At 42.0% G+C, this 27477-nt stretch overlaps 1 protein-coding gene across 2 annotated transcripts in view; it reads right to left on the bottom strand.

Annotated features, from left to right (window-relative positions):
* The window catches only part of negr1 (neuronal growth regulator 1), a 172882-nt gene that overhangs the window by 128806 nt on the left and 16599 nt on the right, over positions 1 to 27477 (bottom strand). For both annotated transcript variants that reach the window (XM_079575542.1, XM_079575543.1), the window contains exon 2: positions 526 to 764. In XM_079575542.1, coding sequence (XP_079431668.1) covers positions 526 to 764 — 239 coding nt within the window. The remainder of the gene's footprint in view (positions 1 to 525; positions 765 to 27477) is intronic.

The following is a 27477-nucleotide window of genomic DNA, read 5'->3' as shown; positions in this document are numbered from 1 at the left end:
AAGGACATAGACTACACACACTTCAGCTATGCATTATTCAATTCATCTAAAAACAAAGTTTAAGAATGCAACATACCAACTTTTTATAACGCAGTGGGACACATTTTAGATGGAAATCTCCAGGGGATGTGGCATATGGTTCAATAAAGGATGCTAGAAAAGATGCACATTGCTGAGTTGTTAAAAAAAAAAGAAAAAAGAAGGCTGTTGCAAGAACACAATGTCAATTTGTACAATGTTGACAAAGAACTATATTTTGAGTTCGGACAGCGAGATTTATCACAGTTGAATGAAAATAGCATTGCAATGGTTGCAATGAATGTGAAGAGTGCAAAATACAGTAGGCAGTGTCCATGTAGATTGTATGGATAAAACCTGTTAACCTTGTTTTTGCTTCTACAAATGGATTCTACAAATTCATTCATTTCAATTCACAATTTAATCTTCACTCAGGTGTTAAGGTCAGCACTTGCAAAACAACAAATTCAAGCACATGAGTCAAAAGTCAACACTCAAAGATCTTACCTTTTACGATGAGGTTGAGGAGCTTTGGCCGCGGGTTGCGCTCGCTCTGGATGGAGCATGTGTACTGCCCGTCGTCGGTTATATCCACCTTCTGTATCTGCAGGCTGTACTCGTGTTTGTCGCCCGGACTCGACACGATGGACACTCGCGGATCTCCCGACCACTTGTCGTTCCCTGCGAATATGATGCTTGAGCGGTTCAGCCATGCTCCTTTAGAGATCCCATCCAACAGGTAGCACCTAAAACAAACAGACGGCTTGATAAAAATGATTTGGATTTGGTGCAACAGTAAGCAACACAATGGGCCGAGAGGAAAAGTAGCTTGAAAATAAAGATGCCACATTAAATATGAGGCAATGACCAAACAATAGATAATCAATCGATTTTATTCATGTCACACCATTTTTGACTAAAGTTGGTAGCCTGTAGCACAAAATGAAATCTGTTTGTTTTCTTTGGGAAAAAGCCCAAATTGGCCCCCAGTGAGTGGTTAGATAACAGCTTCTATTACAGGAAATGTGAAATGGTGCAAATTACAGGCACTTAAGAAAAAAACATCATAATTTATTTGTCTATTATTATTTATCAAGACAGATACCCATTTTGGTCCAAGAATCAATGTGATCGCTCAATAACACACAAAATCCCAATTTCATTCCATTCATTACGTATTAACACAGCACAGTCTTTTTATACTCATTTCTACTTGTTCCCGGAAATATGATTTAAATGGACAAGAACCAAAATCATTTAATTAGAAACTGTTTTTGTCAGTTTGTTAATTATTTCTGCCATGTTGTGCAACCATCAGTAAAATTACACATAAGACCAATAGTTTTATTTCCCTCCGCCTGCACTGAGTCCGTGATTTCGATATTTCAAAAATGAGAAAATAAGCCGCTTCAATATCTCTGTGGGCATCGTTATTCTTGCTATTCTGGAAACGTGCAACAACCTGAAAACTTCCGACACCGGCTGCTGAAACTTTACTATGCCTCCCTCCACTTGTAATTGTGCAAAGGAAAATTACATTTTAAACTGTGACAAATGCTGTAATAATGAGTGGGAAAAGAAGAAATCAAGTTTGGCTCCTAAGCTGTTGTCAACATGCCGCGCAAACTGCCAGCATCAGTACTGAAGTCACCGAGGAAATCAGTCTGGCACTAGCCACAAAGCTCCTTAGCCTGTTTGCCAAAAAAATGCCTGTCAGCCCGGGCTAGCCAAGGACAATGGTTTTCAAGCACACAATCGAAATGAACGGGAAATGAATAAATACAAATAAATAAAAAAAACCCGGGGAGAAAAGCCCACACGGACTTGCCTTTTTACTTAGCCCATTGACCACCTGAGCCGGGCGCTGCATGCCCCGAGGCTGGGTTTGCTCACGGAGCCTTGAAGAGTTCAAAGGAGTTTTTTCCTTTTCTAAACCTAGACGTGATAATCAGGAGTGTGCTTTTTTTTTTCCAACTTCACCTATCACATTAAACATTTTTCTTTGATTTTACTTGCACCTTTATGAGTTCTGCTAAACTGAAGAAGGAATTTCATTGTAGTTCATTGAAAAGACAAGATTGTATTAAAAACTGATTTACTGAAGAATGTGATTTGACTCCTTTAACCAATTAATACACAACAATTGAGGCCATTTCCGTGACAATTGTGTTTAGGTCGCTGCTCCATTCCAACAGCACTAGGGACAAAAGATTTCCTAAACACAGCCTTTGTCGCCAGCGGAACTTTGTATCGCCTCCTGGAGTTTAGAAGCTCAAACTAAGGGTTCAGAGGGTGAGCGGAGTCAGAGGCAATAGCTCCGGCTTTAGTCAGTGTCCTCTCCTTGTCCAGTATTCAATTCACCTGCCAGTAGCGGTCATAATGCTGAAAAGTTGGAACTCTGGGATCTTCCAAGGTGATCCCCATTGTGAAAGTAGGTTGTAAAGAGAAACCTGTATTGATGACAACAGCAGTTTGGAAAAAAGGCACTCTTTCTAAGCACAGCTGCAGTATGACTTGATTACTTGTATTCTAAATAAGTTCTAGGGACTTCTAATTTTGGCGGCGCTGGCCACAGCTTTAACTCTCTTAAAATATAGGTTTTTGTGCATAGATCTGGAATAAAGTTAACAAAAGAGAGAATAGAAAAAACAGCCCCATTCAACATCTCAGCAACAAATGCGGGGCTCAAAAGATTTATTCATTGAGAGAACATTGAGGGCCCGATCTTTCTAAACGCTAGCAGCTAGATTTTGCCGCTGATGAGGGACGCTCTGTGAAATCTTCAGCTCCAGACGCAGTAAGTGGGTTGGAAGTGGACTGGACAAACACCCATGCCCTGCCTAGGCGATGTTAAGTCCAACTCCAACAGTCGTCTCCAACCTTTTTCCTCCTACCAGACTTGAATATTTTTCGTAAATAAGTTTGTCCTATGAGAGCTTAAAAAGGATGCAGCCTAAATGCTGAAAGAAATACATCAGGCTGAGTGCTATGTTATTGAAAAAATTAGAAAATAGCAGCTTTAGAACTCTTTGCAGCACACCACGCCTCGGTCGACCCCTTTTATTATAAGCGACGCACTTAGGCATACTGGCCGCAAGCAGTGTGCAAGATGACACCCTCGTTTGGACAAACGATGTTGTTGCGCCAGGTGGAAGATCAGCCCCTGTTCCTTTTAAAAAATACCTTCACTTTACATATTTAAAAAATGTCTTGGTGGCTACTAGCTACCTGATAAGACAATGAAATTGATTACAGAGCCATTCTTCCATTTCATACTTTATACCACCACATCAGATGATATTTTTGAATTCAGACTGCAGTACTGTAGGTCATTTTTTAATTGCTCGATGAGGTACAGAGGATTCAGCTTTTATTAAGTATATGTTACTATTTCCAACAGTATTTTTAACTTTACAATTTCACCCTTCCTAAGCTGATGAAGTCTCTTACAGTTATGCACCAAAGCAGACTTTTCATTGAAAAGAGCTTGCTCACAAAACCAGAGAAGACTGCAGGACGAATGCCACTTTTTAATGGAGTTATGAAATTTAAGGAAGTGTCCAACTAAGAGCAGAAGAGGAGAGGAAAGAAGGAGCTGAAAACTTAACTGTAAAGGTTTATGCAAACTTCATAATCAGTGAAAATCACCTTAGAGCCACATTATGCTGTGAAATTTTAAAGGTTGATTCTCTTCTAGCAATACAACCTCCAACAGTGTCAACGTACCCACTCAGCATGCTTTGGCCCAGGGAGGAGGACGGCTCTAAAATTGCAACTCATCTGAGGTGTTCACAGAGGCATAGATTGCCATTATGCAAGGCAGGGAACTGCTTGGGGCCCCCAATCATCAAGGGCCCCCGCAAGTTGGCTCATTTTGCACAGCCTTATAGCAAAAGATTACTACTGGAGACAGTCGACCTCCTGATTTTGGTGCTGCAATGACACCACATGACCGTTAAGGTCATTTGTTGCTATTCATACCTCTCTTCCAGGCATGCTTTAGGGAGTCATGGTTCCCCAATGTTAAAGCTGGAGTGCCTGACTTTTTGTTTTAGAGTAAATTTATTTTAAAAACAGATCTTGTTGCATTGTCAATTTTTATTGAACGAAGGAAGTAGCATCTAAATTAGAGCAATTGTTTTGGGGAGTGGTTCCTCATTCTTTACTTTGCCACTGTTCGAAGCTGTACATGTGCATAATTCATTTGCTTAAACAATTTGTATATGCAGGAGGGATTGTGAGAGCTAGAAACAAGTTTAGGTCATAACAAAAAAACACAGGTTGAATAAAATCAGGTACACCGCTTTAACTTACTGGACATTCGTTTCACTCATGGCTCCACCAAATTACATTTTCCAATAGTGAAGCCAGTTTATTGTAACAGCATCGTGACCTAAAGAACCTCAGCCTTTTGTTTAGAGAGAAACTTGCACAGAGAACTGCATTATGGGAGTTGTCATGTTATTAGCTCCTGCCCATGTGATGTCCTCTCTCCCAGTACGTGCATGGATGGATGTTTATGCTGTTTTTTGAAAGGATTTGCCTTCTGGTTTCTATTGAAAGGATTTCACATGTTTGAGGGACTTTGGGCATAGTTCTAAATACAGATGAATTTGGGACTATTCCCACTGTCACTCAACTTCATTGTGAATTTGCTACCAAGGCCCAATGTAGTCCTGCCAGTTCCACAGTTTTAACAAATGATTTTTTTTTAGCCCAGCCTATTACAAAAGTAAATGAAGTCATCACCTTGGTCAGTGTGTGTGCCCTTGTCCAGTGCTGTAGTCAAAGCAGCATTAATCTCGTAACACTGTAGGTGGGCAGGGATTTCATCAAGGTTGTTCCTCTCAAAACCCACAAGGACACTATGCTTCCTGATGCCAACACAAAGCCCCAACAGTCCCTCTGCATTGGTACGACCATTAGCAGGTCTACTAAAGCAATACATTTATTCATCCGGGATTACAAGCAAAGGGCTTATAGCAGGGGCCCACGGGCCACTTCCGGCACGCGACAGTATCCAATCTGGCCCCTGTAGAGCACAAATTTTCTAAATATGTCCAAGTGTCTGGCCCATTTCTGTGCGGGGTTATGACTTTTTAAAGAAATAATCAGAATGCTCACTCCAGACACAAGGGGGCAGCCTAAATAAAGAAAAGAAATAATTCCACACATGTCCAGCATAGGGCAGTGGCATAATAAGAGACAAGGATATAAACAACACATTATAGCCACGTGGTAAATGGAATGTCTGCCCAGGGCTGCTGTGGCTACAATAGTAGCTTAACACCAAGTGTGGAGTAAATAAGTAGTAACTACAGTGTAGCAGAAACTTGAGACGCAGGCTTGTAAAGTGCAATACAAGTGCACAAGTGTAAGTGTACTGTTTGGTTCATTATTATTCATTTATGTGAAAAAAAAGTTTCCTCAATAGTATTTTCCCAATCAAAACATATTTTACTGGAGCTTTTGTTTATGGACCCCGGCAATACACCCCCGATATATTTTGACCCCCAGTGAAATTTACTTGAAGACCCCTGGCTTATAGTGAGTGCAGTTTTGACTTGAATTTGTTATGCAAAAAGCTATTTTTTGAGAAATAAGAAAGAGAAGTAAAGAAAACAAAATATAATACCGAGCTAAGTTCAACTGAACTTATCTACCATGCTATGCAAGAGCTAATGACTATTCATCCTACAAATCCAACAAATTGTCTATCTGGCAAAAAAAAACAGCAGTTAATAGTTCATAGTCTTTACCATATGCATATAATTGCAACCCAAAAACGCTGCAACTGGCTTGAGATTGATTGAATATGCTTAGTTGACACAGGAGGAATATCACCAAGCGCTGTCTCCAGATCAGGGCAAACCTCAGCAACTTGGGTCAAGTCCTGCAGGATTAAGATGCTTAGAGAACACTTAGAATGCTATGCTACAACTAAACTAAGCTAAACTACTTCGGGAAGGCCTTCAGAATCATCACAAAGAGCAAGAGGACAACTATGGACATTGATGCAAGAATGTCTCTGAGCAAAAGTGTGACTGTAGTGCCAATCAGGCTTTTCTATATTTTGCCAAAGTCAAATATCAGTAACTCTCAACCAGTGCTATGCAAACTGTCACTCCAAATTCCTCCAGATTGGGGAAGTTTATATACTGGTAGTGAAATGAACTGCAAGGAAATGAGCTATTCTAGGCCTTGTTAAACTCGTCTTACTGCGATAATAACTGGAGTCATTGTCGTAGAACATCTGTTAAAAGACAATGCCTTTGTGTGGCTGCAAATAGTGGCCACTTAACCCATTGGATTGAAGCGAGAGTTCTGAACTGCATAATAAGTGTCTGTAATAGCAGCGCATCATCATGTATGAGAGAGAAACGGAGTGATTATGACCATAGGACAGATGTTTTTCGACTACTTTTGCCATTTTACAGAAAATCAGAGCTGGCATGCCAAGCGCACCGAAATCGATTGCTTTTGACAATTTTCCCATCGACTTCCCGTCCTCGACAAAGCTCCACGCCTTGATTAATCACAGCCAGCGCAAGCTTTTCCCCGTAAAAGTCACTTTAATTTCAGAGTTCATATTTTGTTCTTCTGGAATTGCTGTAGAAGTACAGCTACTTATCCACCAGAAATAGCAAGAAAGACTTAAAATAAGGAAACATCCATCTGTACTTTCAAGACATGACAAAAGCTGCAGTTGTTTGCTAATTCATGAAGAACAAACCATGTCGAGTAACCTTACACAACAGGGTGGTACAGATCCCTATCGCACTAAACAGGGACAATATATCCCCCCACAAAAGGGCAGCGTCAAAGTAGTTTCCCAAAACTATCCCTGTCTCCAGCTCAGTGGATAATATGGATCACCTGTCACAGAATCAGATCAGTGCTCGGATCTACAGCATTTACTTTCAATCCATTCAGTATGGTGGAAAACAAATTTACCCACGAACTGAAAGTCTGTGCACCGAACACTGCAAAATTAGAAAGATAAGCGCTTGGGGTGCTTGAGTCAGACTGTATTATCTGTATTGGAATGAAGCTTGGGTTCATATTTGAACAGAAGTGCGTTGGGTTTTCGGGGAGGGAGGAGAATGAGGCCAGACTGTAATGCAGCACAACTCAGGTACAGAGCAGCAGGCTTTTAATCCCTAAAATAATCCTGTTGACTGCGGCCGGTGGGACACATCTGAAGCCCTCCAGCTCTAATCCACCCAGAACCAACAGTGAAACCAACACCTACTGTTCGAGACACAGCCGGAAATTCAACATACAGACAATCGAGGTTTCCATAGTATGCATCTTGTTAGCTCCAGGATCAGTATAGGATCAGTAATTTGGTTTACAACAAAACAAAAATGTATAAACCAACAACAAGCTACTCAAAATGTGTATAAGGGACTCTTCAACCTGTCCAAACAAATTACTTGTGGTTACATCACTGCCAAACGGGTCAACGCATTGTCAATCATATTTTTTATTAATTGATCTGTGCCGTTTTCGGAGGTCGCAGCATTACTTACACTTGAGAAACGTAACATTTTCTATGCCTTTAATCCATTGTGCTGAAGTAGGGATTTCCATGCAAGCTTCAAATAAGATAAATTGAGATACTGAATAAACAAAGATTGCAGTAATAAATACCCGTCAAAGGTCAAAGCATATTTCACAAATACACATTGTTTCCATAAAGTAAACTGAAATCTAGCTTGATAGAGGAAGCAAAATCAGGTTCATAATGTTAAAGACCAGTACCACTGCTACTGTTAGTTAATTTTTTGTATATTATATTATATATATATCGGGGCCACGATTATATTTATAACCTGTCCTGCCTCCAATTCATACTCAGAAAAATCTATGCGTTCCAAGCATCGTTACCATCAATACATTAGGGCTTTCACTAATTTCTATAGTCCGTGATATTAAAAGTTACCACCAGATGGAACAGGGATCGGGAGTCTGTCAGAAAATGTATCAAAATGGGAGAAGAATGGCAGGGCCCCAAACAACTATGACATCACCCACGTTGTTTTTCACGCAACAATTACAATAGGGATGGGTGCTGAAACCCGGCATCATAACAGCCGCGGGGCCGCATCCGCCAATCCACCTGGACCGATAGCTTCAGCTAAACGGACTCTTATCGGTGCTGAGGAGTCGCTGTCTCATGCAGCTAAATTACTGCTTCAAAATGGATCTCTCCCCTCTCGTGGCAACGTTCCCTGCATCTGATCTGTTTATCCCCACGACCTGCCCTGAGAGCACATGATGTCTGAAGCAAAGTGTGCTTTTACTCGCGTCTACTCAGAAGCTTGAGCTGCTGCTGTCGCCGGCTTTAGGAAGCAAAACTTGATGCGCCCCCTTTCTTGTGTTGTACAGTACAGACAGACTCCACAGGACTGTCCGATCCACGCGCCTCTGGTCTTCATCCACATTACCCAAACGAAAAGACATTCCGTTTCTGTGCGAAGCAGCTCACGCGGTCGTGTGCACACGCTCAAATGTGCACTTATTGTTAAAAGAGCCTGACTTCATATTGTCTCCCTCAATGCAGGGTCACACAAAGGTAAAGCTCAACTCTCCAGTGCTCTCAAACAAGACAACTTTCCTTTGGCAGCTTTGTCTCCCTCGACTATGCATTTTCACGGTCACAAAAGGGAAAGCCACTTGCAGTAGCATTAGGAGGTCATCTTTCACACCACAGCAACAAAGAAAGGCCAAGCGTCTCACAAGATTTCTCCTTGTTTACACCGCCCAGGCATGTAAACTTTCACAAGCTGTTTATTTCAATTCCAGTCATTGGCAGCACCTCAACAAGAACTAATTTGTGTACAGAAAATCGTTCACAGCTCTACAACAGAGTAATCTCTGGATTAATTCACATTATTGATTCTTCTTACAAACATGGACAAAGGTGGATAAAATGTGACTTAATGGGGGAAATGAAGGATTTATGGAATACAGGGGATGTGAAGCTGATGTCGAGGCAAGACGACGTTCGACTTATGACAAACTTCAAACTGAGACTTGAACCTACGACTCTGAGGTTGGATGCACGTGACCACTCGACCCCCAGCTGCGCCATATTGATTGCCACAAATACATCATATTCGAATCAATACTTCCTTATCCCTGTGAGCAGGCATATAACAAAACTTTACCATGTCAAATAGCATCACTACTGTATAATAAATGACACACCACAACAGCTAGGCAGCTCAAGGAGACATTCTTTTCATTGTGAGTGAAAAAAAAAAAAAAAGTCCACAGCGGTGACATTGTGCAAAGTGAAAGTGTCTTTAGTCAAGGTCAAACACAAGCTGCCTGCAACGTGGGAGTGCGAAACAAATCTAATTAGCGCTCAGTTATCATCAATATAACACTGCTTTATTGCATTAACTGCAGGTGTAAAAAGGCTGGTGCTATGCAGAAGCTTTTTTCTTAAGGGCATTGTTCTCAAGAGTCAGGCGAAGGACTCTGGAGTCTTTGCACATAAACTAATGAAGGAAGATGTATACAAAAGACAAGCAAACGACTTCACCCTAAACAAAAAGAAGGGGTTCAATGCATTGCAAATATGAGCTCTTACCCTTGTTAATATATATAATAGAATATAATATAAGTATTCAAAATGAGACTTCACTGCTGGTGTTTTCAGGGTATTGCTTAAACTAAATGTTTGCGCAAAAATGCTGATTAGTGCAAGCTAGTGCTGAGTACCAGGCAACTGAGTTACTACCAACAAGTTACAATATCGGTGCGTTCCAGCTAAATTTACTCACATGTCTAGTAAAGCTGAAGGAATGCAAAGTTACCAAAATGTCTCATCACAGCAGAAATCCATTCAAATTAAGGCGATCTTGTTGGTTGTGACCAATAACAAAGGTTTCCAATGCTATTCTTCAGGACATGCAAACTCCACACATAAAGGCCCCGTCCTGTCGAACACGAACCCCTGGACCACCATTCTTTGTGAGGGGCTGGAAAAGTCCTCCCCTGCTGCCTGGATGTGTTGCTGCCTCTTGGCCGGGTCACTCTTTTGTAAAAAAGATTGGAAATCTCAGTGAATTTTTACCTGGTTAAATAAAGGTTAAATAAAGACAAAAAATAAAACTAACAATGACACAAGCACCAACGTCAAGAATTGCTTGGTAAGAGTAAACAAGTTACAGTGCGTGTCATCTTTCAAACAATAGAAGAGATCATTCATTCATCATAGCTTAATTGCCGATGATAATAATAAGAACATTGTCGTCAACATTGAACAATGAAGAATAATTGCTCGGCTTTATCTCCTTCTGAGTTCTTGTCTCGGTGAAGAAAATGGGGGACAATACACGTCTGGCAGAAATCTGAAGCGGATCTTAGAAGTCCAGATCAAACTGTGGCTCGCAGCAGGAGGCTGACAACCCCTAGACGGCTACTCGGCAGTTCTGGGTGCTGCAATATTTCCTCCACCCTGGAAGCCTTCAATTTTTTATTCCCTACCCATTGTGCTACAATATCAGTGGGAGACAGACTCTCATTCAAACTTCGTAATAGTGCATTATACTTTCTGAATTAAAAATAAGTCTGCTATGATGTTCTCTGCTACATTAGCATCTTTAAGACCAGATTCAAAAATCGTTTCCAATCTGCAAATGACAAGCGCAAGGACAACTGCATCATAATATTTCTACCAAGGCCCTACACTGTCAACTTTGCTAATAACTTAAGTCTCAGCTGCAACCCAAGATCAAAAAATATACTTCATCATGCCTGCTCTGAAGTAGCTTTTGCGATGCAGTTGTCAGTCTTACAATAAACTATAAAATATACCGTTATCTACTTCAGAAGTGACTGTGTTTTCTGTCTCTTCAAGGATCTGCAAACATTATGAGTTGTACAGCCACACTCCATAGGGGCCATATTGAATTTCAGTGTTTTTTTTGTTTGTTTTGTTTTTCTGGTGACATTTCTGAGCAGTTTTTTAGCATCTGTTTCCCCAAATCTGAGCCGCCCGTTTGGAGGTAGCCTATTTGCCGGGCGTACATGTCTGATTGTTCCTTGAGCTGGCAGGGACTACCCTCTACAGCTCAGTGGGGACGTCAGCCTCCAACCACCATCTGGGCCCAGGTTCTCCTAATCCCCCACACACGCTGTCAACGCTTCCCCATTCTCAACTCTTCACTTTCCCCTTCTTTTCTACTCACTGCTGCATGTGCCGCGGCAGTGCAGATAAATATATTGTAGTCCTCGATCTGACAGCTAAGGAGAGCCCCATCACTTCTGAATGACAAGTGCATAATTCCAGAGGAGGCAAGAAACCAACCGAGACATCCAGTGGTCTTGAGATGAACTTAATTGAAATATGTGCTTTTTTTAATTTGCAATGATTTTATTAGTGTATTATTTAGACTGTGCCGGAACACAGACACAGCCCAGATATAGTTGAAATACAAAACCCATACATATTTAAACCCTCAGCAACCCACTTATGCAACACCAGTCCAGTGTTTGGCAACCACTCAATAGAACAATCTTATCGAGACCGTTGTTGTTACATAGTTAAAATACCAAGAAGCTCTGATGTTTTCCAAAAAAAAAAAAACACAAGCAAAAATCTTTATTACGCAAGAGTTTATCCACTGTTGAAATGAGAGGAGTATAATAAAAGAAGATTAAAGTTGACCTAAATAAAAAAATAAGGCAAGTAGAGAGTATTTCCACCTAATTTCCTATTCTGCATGCAGCGGATGCAGGTGTGCTTCTTTACTTTTGCTTGTGCTTTGAAGTGCACAGGAGGCCCTGATTCCTCTCATCAGTAAGTGCACCCCGTGTGTATTCCCCTGCCAAACAGTTAAGCGGTCCAGCTAACCGCCTCAGTGACAGGTCAGGCTTGGCTGAGCTCCAGCAAGGACCATGAAAGTGGAGTCACAGGATCGGCACTAAGTGTGTGTGGGGCACAGCCACTCACAGCCTCCCCGCCACCGCTACCGCCCGATCGTCCGTCCGTCCGTCCGTCCGTCCGTATACAGTCTTTGTAACACAAGGGAAGGGAAGCCTCATCAGATGAACCAAAACACGGATGTTTGTGCAGTGTCTAGACTGTGAGAGGACACTTGAGATGACAAGAGGGGGGCCACGCTCGCCGCTTTTAAATGTCACAGCAAATGAGCGCTTCTGAAGGGGGTTACGCGCTGCGCCTGGTAGTTGACACTTGTTACAGCTTTAAACTTTCAAAGATAGTCGAAGATCCTGTTTGTGACTGTCATCATCTGCTAGAGTGGGCCCGAAATGGAAGCAATTTATTTCTAGAAGGCCCAAGTTCATGTCTCAGACACAGCATCAAAAAACTGTGGTAATTATTTACATATGGTACGCTCACATTATTTGAGATGGACACATTGTGGTTTGTACAATGTAAAAAGTAGGGCTGAGACGATCCACTTTTGTCACGATCCGATACGTATCACAATACTCAGGGGCAGATCTGATACGTATTGTGATACAGCAAGTAATTATGAGTAATATGTTTACCTTAAAATGTGTAAAAGGAAAACAGTCATGTGTCCAAAGCCAAATGCCATTTGACATTCATTGAAGTGTTACGATTCAAAAGTGCACTCACACCAAATGTATTGTATTTTGTCCCAGCCCGAGAAAAAAGTCATCTCTCAATGTTAATTAATTAAAAATAAACAATAAAGATTCTATTTCCATAGGATGCTTCAGTTTGCCCCATTGATATGGCTGTCTCGACTTATCGTTCAATAAATAACAGATGAACAAAATATTTTTGGGCTTGATATTCATCGTCTGTACATTTATTAACATTTCCCCCTATTTTTGCTTTGCGAGACTTTGATTTGAACGGAGTGACATTATATTTCATGTTTATTGCAGCTTGTGTGGTATTTTAGGATATGATGATATGAACAAAGGCTTACTGTCATGCATGAGAGTTGACAGTATCTGGTATCTTTAGAGTCAATAATATCGTTTATCACGATACTTTCCTAACTCAATATATCGAACTTCAAATTTGTTATTGTGACAGGCCTACCCATCGATGCTCAGCAACAAAAGCATCTCATGAAATCTGTTTGGATGACGTTCTTTATATCATTAAGCAGAGCCGTGACCCAAGAATTTTCCATGACACATGTCTGTGCAAATGTGCACATGTCCAAAATCAGCAGCAATACATCTTCATGGGTAGAAATATTTTGACCCCGCAGGACACCAAGAAAACGCAATTTCTATATGGTAAATGGTAGTTTTGGATATAGGCATGCCAGGTGTTAAAATCCCAACATCATAAACAGTGACAGTAACAAGGCAGTGTTTGTTATTGCTTTCCTGCGGGGCTTTATCCAGCCTTTTTGATGTGCTCTGTCCACGGCACAAATGGACAATCCTTCACTGTCAAAGGACACTGGAACCCCTGCACAGTCCGATAGGTGCGCTCACATTCATCATCCTGACACACGGAAATAAGCAATTGCCACAGCACTTAACTGGTTTCAGTCATCTGCAAATATTGGAATAAATACACATTGAGCAGAGAGGACCCTCTGGGAACGCTCATACTTTAGCCGCCCCATTTGTGCTTTCTTCAGAGGCAACGCTTTCTACTTCTCATCGTGAACCACAGGTGCTATAAAGTCATATGGCTTTTTAAACATAATTTCAAGAGTTTAACTGTGGTTATTTAATAAACCATTTAATAACTTCAAACAGAAATGAAAGCGCATACTTTTTGAGTGTAACGCCTGAATGCAAAATCTAGTGGAACAGGGGAGTGAAGCAGAATATAAATCTAAAAAAGAAGAGACATAGAATTAAGATAAACATACAGGATTACTCAAACATGAAACAAAAGGCATTTCAGATGTGTTTTGTGATGGAACAACTTTAAAGCATGGCACTGTATAGTGTATATGGCCCCCTTAAAGCATCAACATTCAATGATCGCATAAGCCATACAGGGATTTGCACAATATTTAGCAACTAAGAGCTTAACTCGTGAATTACATCAACATCAAGATAAAAACTTCAACCTCATCTAATCTTCATGTGTGTGTGGAGGCATGTTATTGTATATGGGATGGCCTCCGAGGCTTGATTAATGCACAAATCCAATGAATGCTCCTCTGTTTAAAATGCAAAGCCCGTGAGTTGGCAGAGACCGAAAAGTCCTTAGTTAAGCTAATCGCCGGTCCATTTGGCAAGGATTAGGCCCAGCTTAGGGTGCGTCCAGCGAACAGGGTCTCTGATTCATAACACTGATTTGAGCAAGTAATTTTGTTGATAGAGCAAATAGTCCATTTTGAGATTGTCTTAATGGCACTGAGGTCTTCATTGAGAGACACCAGCAGGAGTAAAAATGCTATTAAGGCAATTAAAGATATCAATTTATTTCCCAGGGAGAGTGAGAGCTGGGATGAGTTGACTTAAGGACACAGAGGCACACGCCGGAAAAGAGTCAGCATTAGTTCTTGATGACGGCCAACAGGGGGCACAGCACCAGTCCAAACAGGGTGACTTTTCTTCACAGTGCATTAAGCTGACAAGGAGGCTGTGGGATAAAAACATATTTCTGGATTCTGATTCTAACCATTACACAACAAATTTCAAGATATACAGATTAGAGCTCTTCAGCAATAGAAGAAGAAACAACAGGATGGTTGGTAATTTACCACATGTTTGCTCATGGGCAAAACAAGCAGCATGTGGGAAAGTGGAAAAGCAGTCGAATCATGAGCTTTTTAGTCACACAACATTCTCTCATTTACATATCAGATGTGGGGCCCTAAAACTGCAACACAGACCAATTCAAATGGTAAATTTGGTGCAACATTCCCACAAACAGCCATTAGCTATTTAGCACCTGTCTTAATAAATTGCCCCCCCAAAAGTACTGGATCACTGAAACCTCCATGAATGAAGTAAAATATGACTACATGTACCGTATACTTTTGATGAGGGTGTCAACATTATAACAGCATGAAAAGTCCCATCAAGGGAGACAGTGTTTGTGCCATGGTGAACTGCAACAGGTGAACAGCACGGTATGAGAAGGTCCAGGGTTCGATTCCCACCAGGGACGGGGCCTTTCTGTGTGGAGTTTGCATGTTCTCCCCGTGTCTGCGTAGGTTTCCACCGGGTACTCCGGTTTCCCCACCACTAAAAACATGTGCGATTGGTGAATCCTCTAGCCATGTGTTTCTGACCACCAGCCTGGCTCCACATCATGGTGAATGACCTATCCGACATTGAGGATAGGTCAAATGTAGAGAACGAATTTCTATACAGAGATTAATAAAGTATAGCAGTATCACTTTATTTTACAGTACCTTGATACATTGCACCAAACTAAATTTAGTACAGTATAATGTGCTAAAGTGTTACCAGTATAACTTAACTTAACAGAAAAAAAAAAAAAGTTCAAGTAAAAGTTACTCTATTTTGCTGGACCGGCATGGTTGTACCGGCATGGTCCCACATTGCATCGCTAGATGCGCCACCTTCGCAAACAGCGAGCTAACTTTGTGCCGCAGTAGCACCTCCCCTACCTCACAGGACCCCCTCCCCCTTTAAAGCCCGGCTCCAAAGAGTTGTTTTTATTTTTTTTATTTCTATGACCAATGTGACAACGCTGGGCTATGTATCATATTTTTAACCACGCTGGTTTTTGTATCAGAAAGAAAAAATGGAAGCTTAAAGGGGCTGGAAGCAAGTTCGCCATTTTATACTCACTACTGCCACCTCAGGCCATATGTGTAACTGCACCTTCTATATTAAGCTCGTGCATGACGGCAATTCGGGCCGAAGTGACACATTTTTGAGTGACCGTACAGGATTTTAGAGGCAGTTGTGGTGAACAGGTCTGAGCTCATTCTATACATTAGGACATGGCTGGAACATGTAGGGGGAGGAAAATACTTAATTTTAACATTTTTAAACTTCTTATAGTCCCTTTAAGTCTATAATTGACAGGCTCTAGAGCACTGTGGAGGCTTGTAGTCAGTACGCCTGCCCGTGAGGGCGGAGCTTCCCGCCCTTTTGCCCTTTGAGCTCCCTGGTCCATGTCACCTTAAAATGCAGATTAGGTTTAGTGTTGTGGAACTTGAAGACATGTGTGGTTTGTTTACAGAAAACTGTTCACTAGCTGTTTTCGTGGTTGTATGTGCGCTGATCTACTGTACCAAAGTAGGCCAATGCATACCCGCATTCGCTTGACCGGCGTTCATATTAGATTATATTTATGTTGCTATTGGCGACCGGTGAACGCTGCACCAGGGACACAACCCCGGGGTTATTGCTAAAACAGCGTTTGTACTTCTCGTGAGACAGGCGAGCTTTCCTTGACTTGTGAAAGAGCGAAAACCTTCTACTGTTGCAAAGGAATAAATCATCAATGATATAATCACGCCCTGAGCCTGTGCTTCCATGTGTATGCTTCAATTAAGCATCTGATTAAACTTTTGAATATTAAGCCATTTGGCGTGATTTTATTTCATGATGTTCAAGCAGGCAGGCAGCTGACATGATACATGGATTCTAAAGGAAGAATACTGCAAGACAGCATGATGTAAAGAGGAAAAGAATGTGAAGGTTGCCATCGAAAAGCAGCGCTCTGAGTGCTGCTTGTAATGAGCCACGGCTGAGTTGACCTCCTTTTTTAATAAGTGACCCCCTCTCATAGGCGGCGCAGCCATAAAGCGCAAAAGCAGCGCCGCATGCAAGATCACGCTTTTTTTTTATGCGCTGCTATTGCGCCAGGCGGAAGATCTGGCCCATTGTCTTTTAAACGGCCAAAAAGGGAGGAAAAAATCTAATTGCATATACATATTAACACCCATCTGTAGGGAGCAACAAGGTTGAAAAAGCAATTAAAATACTTGACTTGACTGACAGACGGAAAAGTAGCTCCACTGCAGTGAAATGAATAATTACAATACAAGCAAGTCAAAAAAGTAATTGTGTTATGCAAAGACACAGATTTTACCCATAACAATTGTCATTTAACAGCTTTCCTTGACACACTATTACCTTCTTAAGCTTAATTAGCAGGAACAAAATTGGTGTCAAGCCAAATGACGGACTTTTTGTTTAACTGACAAGTCTGACACAGTCTGCAGACAGAAAAATGATATACTGAGCCAAAAGGCGGCATATATTTTTGTGTAAAACTCTTTTTGTGATAAAGTTTGTGATCCATTGTTATGGTGCCTTTTCAGCTCGCTTAAATGAAAAAAAAAAAGAAAAGAAAAAAAAAAAGCAACCAAAAGGAAATGTATCATCCGGCCTTGCTAATCAATTGCATTAGATCGCAGACGCATTTGCTGGGGCGATGGCACCACTCCAAATGCGGCATTACATATTACCATTATGACACTGTTATCTAAGCCCTATTAACTATCACATTTGTGGCGGGTTCTTGTCGCGCCGTGTGCCACAAGTGAAGCAGCATTACGGCAAGATGTATGACTGAGACCGCAGGTTCATTAGGCTGTCGCAAATTGCCGCAGCATCCAGGAATTAAGCATCTCTGCGACTGTGCTAATCATACAATAGAGAAGGAACAGCGCTCAACCCTTTCTCTGGGCATTGTTATGGCCTGCTAGCTTTGGCTGCTCATTACCGGCACTGCACATGTTGAAATGAGCCAACGGCAAATGAGGAACAAAACACTGCACAGGGTAGGGCCGCAGCTATTAATGAGCGGACGACAAACAGCTCATCAAATGCCATCGCAAACTGACATTTTCACCTGCCCTGATCATAGAATTGACTGCAATCTTGCTGGGGTTACAATGTATTCAAGAAGGCTATTCCTCCCCAGTTCCTAATTTTCGCTAAAAGTCAAGTGTCTGATAAGAAAATTGGCTAAGCTCCTAAATTGCATGCTTACATGAAGTGTGTAAAAATAAATAAGATAGAAAGGCTGCAGCCCCGTCACCTATGCGCTTTTTCTTATCAGTTTATGGAACACGCAATTAGCTGAAGGTGGCCGCGAGGTTTACCGAATAACCCCATTAAAGAGAAGTGTTAAATAGGAAAGCGCCTACAGGCAAACATAATAGGTTTTTCCATTGACATGCTTTCTATTTGAGAGGAGAGAGCGTTTTCCCTGTTCTTAATGCAGCCTCGGACAGCTTAAGATTGAGGCAATGTTTATGCTGCATAATTTATGTTCACTATATTCACATCCTAAATGGCAAAATACGTCTCGCTGCACTAACCTATTAATCATGAGACAAGAACATGTGGTGGCAGTGTGAGTTATGAATCTGGTCTTATTGCTTAATGGAATGTGTACTTGCGTACTTTGTGTATTGGGGACTTGGGTAGGATTTTTTTCATGATGTGAAGTTGTTTATGTTTCTTTGAGCTTATCTGAAAGAAATTAGAAGTCCAACATTTGGGTTGCCAGATCTGATGCCTAACCTCAGCTCAGTAACTGAATTCTAGGGATTCTTAGTTTCAGGTATGGTATCTGTGTCCATGCATCTAAAGGCAATAAGGCTAGGTTGTGATTGCAGTATATTTTATATACCATAATGGTGCATGCTTACATACCGTACTTTTAAAACCAATGCTCAACCTATACATCAGGAAGCAAATCATACCGACACAGAGGAATCAAGAAGAGCTTAATGGAGTCTATTTTTAAACACAGTGCTTAGTATAGCGTGACTGAACAGTGCTCTAGTTGCCTTGTGCTTCAATCATCAAGGGGTTTGGTTACAATGAGGATCAGTCAAGTCCTTGATATGTAGCACTATGTATAGACCTATACTGTGCACAAAAAAGAACAAGAAAAAACTAATAATCACTGAGTGAGCACAGACCTGCCAATCTGCTTTTGTCGACATTTCTACTCTAGCCTTATGATCTGCTGCTCATTCATGGATAAAGGCTCTTTCCACTGAGCCAAAACTCATATGCATTTTGAGGTGGTAAGAAGAGTCTTGGTTGCAGTTTCATCATATTATTTTGCACTCAAATGAAACCCTTGATCTTTTGAGATGTTGTGGGTTCATTTCAGGACAAGACACAACCTGGGTCTTCTCCTACTGCTTCTCTCAAGTCTAACCAGCCTCTAAAAGTTGCTATAAAAGATGACAAATTAATTATATATCATTTGGGTTACTAAGGGGTATTATGCTTTTTGGTAATAATGTCAAAGACGTCTGTATCACTTACACTTTACGGTTAGAAAATGCAATCTTGATTTAGAGAGCTGTAAAATAATAAAATACGCCCAGGCTGCCACTCTCTTCTCCTCTTACTCCCCTTCACTGTGCAGCTGCTTCAATGAAGAGAAAAAAACAAAAGACACAGAAAATACACAACTCAACTCAACTCTTTGTTTAAAGATCGCAACGGAGACTTTTAAGAAATCGCAGTCACAGTCACAATAGAGTACGGGCTGCGACTGGATGCAGTTGATTTGGATAGTGTCTAAACGCGAATGGTGAGCGGGTGGGGAGAGGCTGGTGAGCGAGTGTTTCACAGGCCACAGACATTGATTGCGGACAGTGGTGCGGACTGGACTAGAGCAATGGGGGCCCATCGAGAGAAGTTTTGACAAGTATTATATTCACTTGCGTTACGAGGAAACAGAGGGTTTACGAGCACCCCCATTTCCCTCCACCTCTAAAGGCCGGGCTTGGACAGAAAAAAATGGCCAGATTCGCGCTCTAGACCAAATGGGGGAAGAGGAAACCGTGTCTAGCCTCTATATACCTACAGCAGGAATCGCACGAGACTGCTAGTGGCGCTCACCAGTCTCTCACCAGTATCTCACCATCTGCGTGACTGAGACGATTTATCTTTCACCATTCTCGCGACCGTATCCGCCTGCTGCGGCTTTATTCAGCCGCAATCTACCTCCACTGAATTTTGTGCATGCATGACATTCAGCTGCGACACATAATCCAGCTGCGATTCACACCTTGTGATGTGGTCAATAGCGGTCGCTCGTGCAGATGCCTATGCACCAAAAGAGTGTTTACACGACCTTCATATTTTGAGGCCGCAAACGATTGCACAGTGCCCATGGAGTTTGCATGTTCTCTTCATGCCTCCAGGTACTCTTTTCCTCCAGGTACTCTTTCCCCAACCACTGAAAACACGTACAATAGTCCAGGATGAATGAGACTGTGTTTGAGAGCGCGAGTCGGAGACGACGGATGAAATTAGTCCATGGCTACAATTCGATCTGGCACATGTCCCATGTGTGTCCATTAACATGCACTGTCCCACCAAATAAACAAATAAATAAGATTGAAAGATTACTCGAAGACGCGGTAGTAGCTCGAAACACAACTCCAGGTCTGTTTTTGATGAAAGAACCACATTGTAACATGGTAAAAGCTTGAAAATGTAGATTCTACATCATACCCATGCTATGCAACAATCATTAATAACTAGTATACACAATGGAACAATGTGTAGTTTGGACGTACATGATGTAATAAGACACAACACCCTTTCCCCTAATTAACGTGTAAATTATTGCAGATTGTTACATAGCACATAGCTTGATAAGTACAATGTATCAAGGGTACTACAAAACTACAAAACGTGTTAACTGAACTGTAATGACAGCATGGAGCTGTAAACCACCATCCTGACTAAACAGTTAAATGTGTGCCTCTATAGCCTGGTGGGGGAGGCTGCTTACAAAGACGAACACTGTGAGTGTGAGTGAGTTAGTTTCCGGGCTCTGACGATAAGTTGAATTTCTTCCCTTCCTCTTCGCACTTTTTAGGCTGACCAATCTAAAAAATCTAAGGGTCTAAAATCTTAAAAAAAAAAAAGAAAAACATAGTTGGATGAGCAATTTGCTGTCTAGTGCTGGATACGGTTGGAAACCCACCTGTTAAGTCACCAGTTGAAACACTTGAATTATGGGCAGTGATCTCCCTGGCCAATTACATTCAAAGTAGCTGCAGCGGCTGCTCTGGAAGGCAATCAACTGAAATTGCAATCAGCAGGTTAGCAAATTAGTGTTTAGAAAAATATGAGTCTAGCCTGCAAAACCCGCAGAGAGATGCAGGACGCTGAATCTTGTTTTCTACAACTTCCCTGTACTATAGAAAATCCCCTTTTAAGTCTGAGTTCAGCAGTCTGTTATTTTACAGTATTTTGGACAGCTACATTTTTTACATATGTCATATGTCACTTGGATATTTGACGTGGCAAAGACAGTCTAAAAAAAGAGTAGTGTCAGGGCCTGCAATCTGTTATCAACTTGCTGTCAACTATAGAAGAGGCCAATTTCCAGACCAGAATTAGCTGTAATCAAGCTGTAACCAAGTCACGCTTTGGCTGGCGCTATATGCATGACACAACACACAAACAAGACTTTCTTTTCAAAGAAACCGCACTGCATTATTCAGAAAAAAATAAACACGTCTATTCAACACTGAGCTGATACTCCATGATCCAAATAATCCCATTCTTGTAATCCTATAAGGTTCTATTTCTGATCCTACATTTCACTGTGGTGGTTTTACGCACTGTGATATTTCTTTGCACGAATAGAAAACAATAAGACAAAGCTATGGAGTTTGAGATGTTTTGTTTATGGATTGCGAGACAGGGCTAAAACTATACAAACTTCAGCATCATTGTGTCTCGAGGCCTGCTTTGTACACTAGCCGCCATTTGTAATTTTTAAGGCAGAAGTCTCTCCGTATTAAATGTTTCATATATGATGGATGAGAGATAGAAACCTCGGCTATATGTTCCACTAAGTTCACCAGGTTGCCATTTTGTTATGAGCCTGGCAACCATTGACCTTGACAGTGAGATAGGACGTTCCCATCTTGAGTTTCTGATAACCATGTCATCCATCATGCGGTGCTGAACCAAAGACGCGGGTCAGCAGCGTCAAGTTAGCGGGGCACTCTCACCTACATAACACAGCTCACAATGGGGGGAAAGCCTGCGAGTCTAGCCCTTGAAAGATACAGGCCCGAACGTTCATTTTTGTCAGGGATTAATGATGTATGGCCTTCCGCAGCGCTTGGGGGAGATAGGCCTGTCTGTCAGCTGCTTCTCCACTGTAAGGAACACACAGGCACACACACACACACACACACATACACACACACAGCACAACACGGCGCAATCAATATAATCCGAACGGGTGTGCACCTGAGCTGGATATCCTCTTGCTGAGCTAGCTTACCCTCTTTATTTTGCTCTTTTTCCTAAGGCTTTGCAAAGATAGTGTTTGCAGCTTAGACACATCACCTCCTGACAGAGAGGACCTCCACTCCTCGAGGAGTCCGCGCTAACAAGAGAAAAGCATGAATCCTGCTTACAGCATGTAGGTCAGTACTGTCTTTCATGACCACTGCTTAAAAGAAAATGCTATTACCCGTAGATGTTCGCTCCTCTCCACTCTCCCACGGACTTCTTTTTTGTTTAAACAGCGTGCATTTCCCACCAGGCCGCTCGCTCACAGAGAACATGTTGCTAACAAGTTTAGTTCTAAAAATGAAAAAAAAAAGATCCATGACCTTAAAAAGCTGGAAATATCTGGCTTGGCTTGCAGAAATGGTTTTCTTTTTGCACATAGGGTGATATCTCCCACCGTTACAATAACATTTTATGCCTCTGCCAATATGAGCGCTGCAGTCATTACAAAAGCCATATGGACACTGACATGGAGATTATAATTTGAGTGATGAAATATTGCCATAATCGACGGATAAAGACCTAATTTTGGCTAACGTGCTCATTTGTGTGTGTGTGTGTGTGTGTGTGTGTGTGTGTGTGCGTGTGTGTGTGTGTGTTGTAACAGTTGGTAAGCCACAAACCCTGTCACACTGAGAGCATTTCAACTGAACAAAATTATCTTGGTAGATTTCCTCTTGTTCTGTCCCCCCCCCCACCCCCCCCCCCCCTCTTGTGAGGACAGCATCTATTATACGCCATATTATATTACCTCGCACATCCCGAAGGAGAGATTATCTTAAAGTATTTTCCACATGGTCGTTTCTGCTATAAAGTGGTAGGACATAAAACGAACAAAGGGAGTCTGCCAGAGAGCACCCATCATTCTAATTCTAGTACAGAGCTTTCATAAGTTCCCAAAAAATGATAAAATTCCTCAATAAGATAATGCGCGGGGACGATTTTTTCTTCTTTTTTTTCCAAGCTTTCATTAGCTGCTGCTGCTGCTGCCACTGTCGAAGCTGTTACAAAATGGTGAAAAGACTCACTCCTAAAAGAGGACTTTTCAGTGATGATGAATTGTCATTATCATTATACCCTCCGCGTCGAGCCGAGCAGCCATTTTTGGAAACGTTACAAATGCCTGAGCCCGAGTCACACAATGTGTCACTGTTAGCGCTGAGAGGAACAGTTGGTTATACAGGACTGACGCAAGAGACAAGGAGCGCACTGTAAACATTGCACAGCCTGGGAGATATAATTGAAGGTCGTTATGGATATTGTTGTACAGCAGCAGTGAAGCCAGCACAGGTGGGTTCACACACTTAGCTATTAGACCTCAGTAAATGCGTTCAATCTGCTAAGTTTGCTTTATCAAACAAAACATGCTAATCTACCTGAACAACTCTTTCATGAGCCACCATTACTGTCTTAACAGCACTCATGCACCGAGCAGGCAAATGTTGTGTACTGGACAGCTCATGGCACATTAAATAATGTTTTTTGTGCGTTTTGCTTTCAGAAAATATCAAGCCAGAAACTCTATTCAACTTGATGAATAGACGGGGGCTTTAAGAGGTGGTGCACAGCGACAAGGTTAGTGGAAGATGCTACTCATAAAAGCAAAAGGAGGCAAAGTTTATGTTTGGCTTGAAAAGACTCACAATATGTATTATAAAGGGACAGGTCACATTTTGTCCATGCTGAGATATGTTCTTACCGTAGCTTAGACGAGTTGATGTGTACCTGTCTGGTCTTTGTTGTGTGCCCTCAGTCACGCAACAAAGACCAAAGATGTTGTTAGCACTTAAGGCCTATTCATACTCCACAAGACGCGAGAACTTTGTTCTCGCACCCAGAGCTGCGAGAACAAAATGACGTCATTTTGTTCTCGCAGCTCCTGTTCGGCAGCTCTGGCTGACACTTCGGCCCAGCAGAACTTTGTTCGGCAGGGCTGCGAGAACTCTGGCTGTTATTGGCTGGATTTTTAGTGGGTGGCGTTATTTTGGCGGAAGCGGGAAGCGAGAATCCAATGTTTACATCCTAACACCGGTGCGGAAAAACGGGGACGACATGGATAGTTTTGCGGCACCGCTCGCGGCAGTAAAATACTTCGCTGAAGGATTACAAGGACACGCAAATGGCAACAAAGTCCTGGAGAGAAACACGCGGACGTTTTGGGCGAGGACGAAGAGGAAACAGAAGAGCCTGGTGTTACCTGCGTGAAAGAGGCGAGTGATGAAGAAAAAAGTGGTTCAGGCTTGTGGACGGAGGAAGACCAGGCTTGTACATCATAGACCCTTTCATCAAACACCGGGAAACGTCACCAACATGTTCAGTGAAGGTTCTTGGATGGACAAAACCCGTACTGAGGCTACACAGACGTCAAACAACATGGTTTTACCGAGTGACACGGAGGTAAGCTTTTAACGTTAACGCTAACGTTTTCTAACAGAATAAACCAGCGGGAGATGTGGCTAAACATGAAGTCAATCTTCAAAATGTTTGCAATATCGTGACTGATACATTTTATAATAGTTTGAAGTCAAATGGCTCGTTTTATTTCGGTCATTCCTTGTTTGTTTTGGATGCGGGAAAAGGGGGCGTGGCAGTTCGGCAGCAACACGTCTTGTGGAGTATGAAATGTCAGAGCCCAGACGAACTTTGTTCTCGTTCTTTTTGCCTCAAGAACAAGAACAAAGTTCTCGCGTCTTGTGGAGTATGAATAGGCCTTTAGCCTCTCCCAGCATATTTCTATGGACCCAAATGGGGGTGACTGCACGGACGTCGAAGTGCTCCTAAGGTGTTGTTACGCCTTACAATGTAGTACCCCTTTTTATCTGCTTAGAAAATCGACATGTGTAATTTTGTGTAACTATACTTGGATCGTGTAACTACTCAAGTAAGCGTATATGGGAAACTATTTAAATACAGAAGAGCTTGGTCGCTTCTAACTTCACCCCCGTTTGGGTCCATAGGAATATGCTGGGAGAGGCTAAATGCTAATAACATCTTTGGTCATTGTGTGTGACTGAGCGCACGCATAAAGACCAGACATGTACACATCAACTCACCTAAGCTAAGGTAAGAATATATCTTAGTATGGAAAAATTGTGGCCTGTTGCTTTAACACAGGGGTGTCCAAACTTTTTTCATGGGGGGCCACATATTGGAGCGTACACGGGGTAAAGGGCCATAGGTCGGTGGTTAGCTCTGCAAAACCTTCGACTAGCAGAGGTTTAAATTGTGCCTCATGCCTTTATTTATGCTTAAAACCTTAATGCCAGCTCTGTCTCACAACAAAATGCTAGTTGGTAGGTTAGAATTGTGTAGAATTATTACATATTAAATAAAAAGGACCATCTCTGATAATGTGAACCGATTCAAGGTAAGAAGCCTGAGGGCCACCAAAAATTGGTCTGAGGGCCACATTTGGCTGCTTTAACAGAAGAGCTTATTATGATAATGGCAGCTCCACTAGTTGGTGTTCTGTTTTATTACTTTTAGTGATTAACCAGTAGCATGTCCACCCATGATAATTTGTACTGCAGACAGTTTGTACAGATTCACTTTGTTTTTTGTTTTTTCCACTGCGGTCATTTCATTTTAAATGTTCAAAGAAGCATAAGGTCCCCCCATGTTGCCTAGCCTGCTGAAGACTTCAATTCCTAATCCTCAAAATAGTCATTTTCCCATTACTCATATTTCCTGAAACAATTCATCTTGCTTTGTTGTCAAGAATCATTCATTTCATTTGACACCTTGCTTTACTCAACAGCACTTTCCATTTTTATTACACAAAAATGAGCCAAAATAAGTGCTACCCTGCATTTGTGTCTTGGAAAGCACCATGCCGTCACGCCTGTGTCATTTGTGAAACTGCCTACCCGATGCCATTCTCCTCTCACCCATTTTCCTCCACTCCTTTTCTTGTGCTCGAGAGAGGGGAATGCTTGGAAGAGAAGACTGCGAGCGGAGTGATGATTGATGACACGCCTCCTCCGGTGCACACTTCCCCCGCTGACGCACACTCTCACACCGCTACACTTTTCAGCACTAATTGGGCAAAACCACGCAAACTCCCCTTTCCAGTGTGTGTGGTCCGAGACTGAGCGCGGGGGGGGGGGTTGGGGAAACCAGCCATTCAGAAAAAACTATGTGGACTATTTGCGCACTCTCCTCAACATTTATTAACGCACCATGCTCTTGTTTACCGCGCCTTTTTGCCTCATTAAAGTTTATATTACTGGGCCATTTCCGCGGATGGGAACTTTTGAATATCTTTCTGGAACAAGTGGCTATTTTTTATCAAGTTGCGTGAGAGTGGGGAAAACATTATGGCGGTGACACCGAACAATGACGAAGCAATGCGATTCAGACATAACAGCCACTTGATATTCCCCGGCCGCGTTCTGGGCCAAGGTGCCACCAGAGGCCAGCGTTATTTGTTTTCTCCTGACTCCATTGAGGGTGACTTACATAACCTATGATATGTGTACCGAGCGTTTATGAAGATGGATATTAAGTGACACGATTTAGATTAAGCACCTGGCTCAAGGACACATCAGCGCTATCCTCTGCCCCTCAGCGTTTGAACTGACAACCTCGGGATTATTAATCCTTTTAGATCCGGGAATGGGGGTACATAAACAGAAGGGCTGGTGTCCTTTGAAACAGTTTTCTGAACAGCGCAGCGTGTTCACATCATGACTGCATCCACGCTATTCTGTAATGCGGGCCGCGGGTAATTACCGGGCTCTCGGAGCATATGGTCCGGGAGATGTCTAATAACGGTCTGTGTTTGGTGCATGTTCGCCGGGTTTCAAATGAAGGACAAAGGTTTAGCTTACGGATGGAGAAATTGCTGCAGTGCACTGAGCCGTGACTGATTTGTGCAATTGGTGAGCACAAAGGGTATTATGCAAAGTGAAAACCCCCTGCTGAATAAATATACATGATGCGCTGAAATTGTAACAAGCTGACAAACTTCAGTTCGGAAACAAACTTGGTCTTGCAACAGGGCTGTGCGGAAAAATCGAGCTTTCAAGTGTATAACTCAGAACGCAGACTGCCAAAGCATTGTTGCCATGGTAAAGGTACATAACTCAAACACAAACGGGTAACCAGCAGCTCTTTTTTTATACAGTACCGTACGCATTATCAGTTATAACTCCTTGTTCTGTATTCTTCTCGTGTGTGTGTCTCTTTTTTTACCCTTTTCATCATGCCTTACTTTTATCTCCTTCTTATATTCCGGTATAATTGTTA

Source organism: Gobius niger (genome assembly GCF_951799975.1).
Source record: "Gobius niger genome assembly, chromosome: 17".
Lineage (NCBI taxonomy): Eukaryota > Metazoa > Chordata > Actinopteri > Gobiiformes > Gobiidae > Gobius > Gobius niger.
The sequence above is the reverse complement of the archived record's forward strand: the minus strand, read 5'-3'. Positions and strand labels throughout refer to the sequence as shown.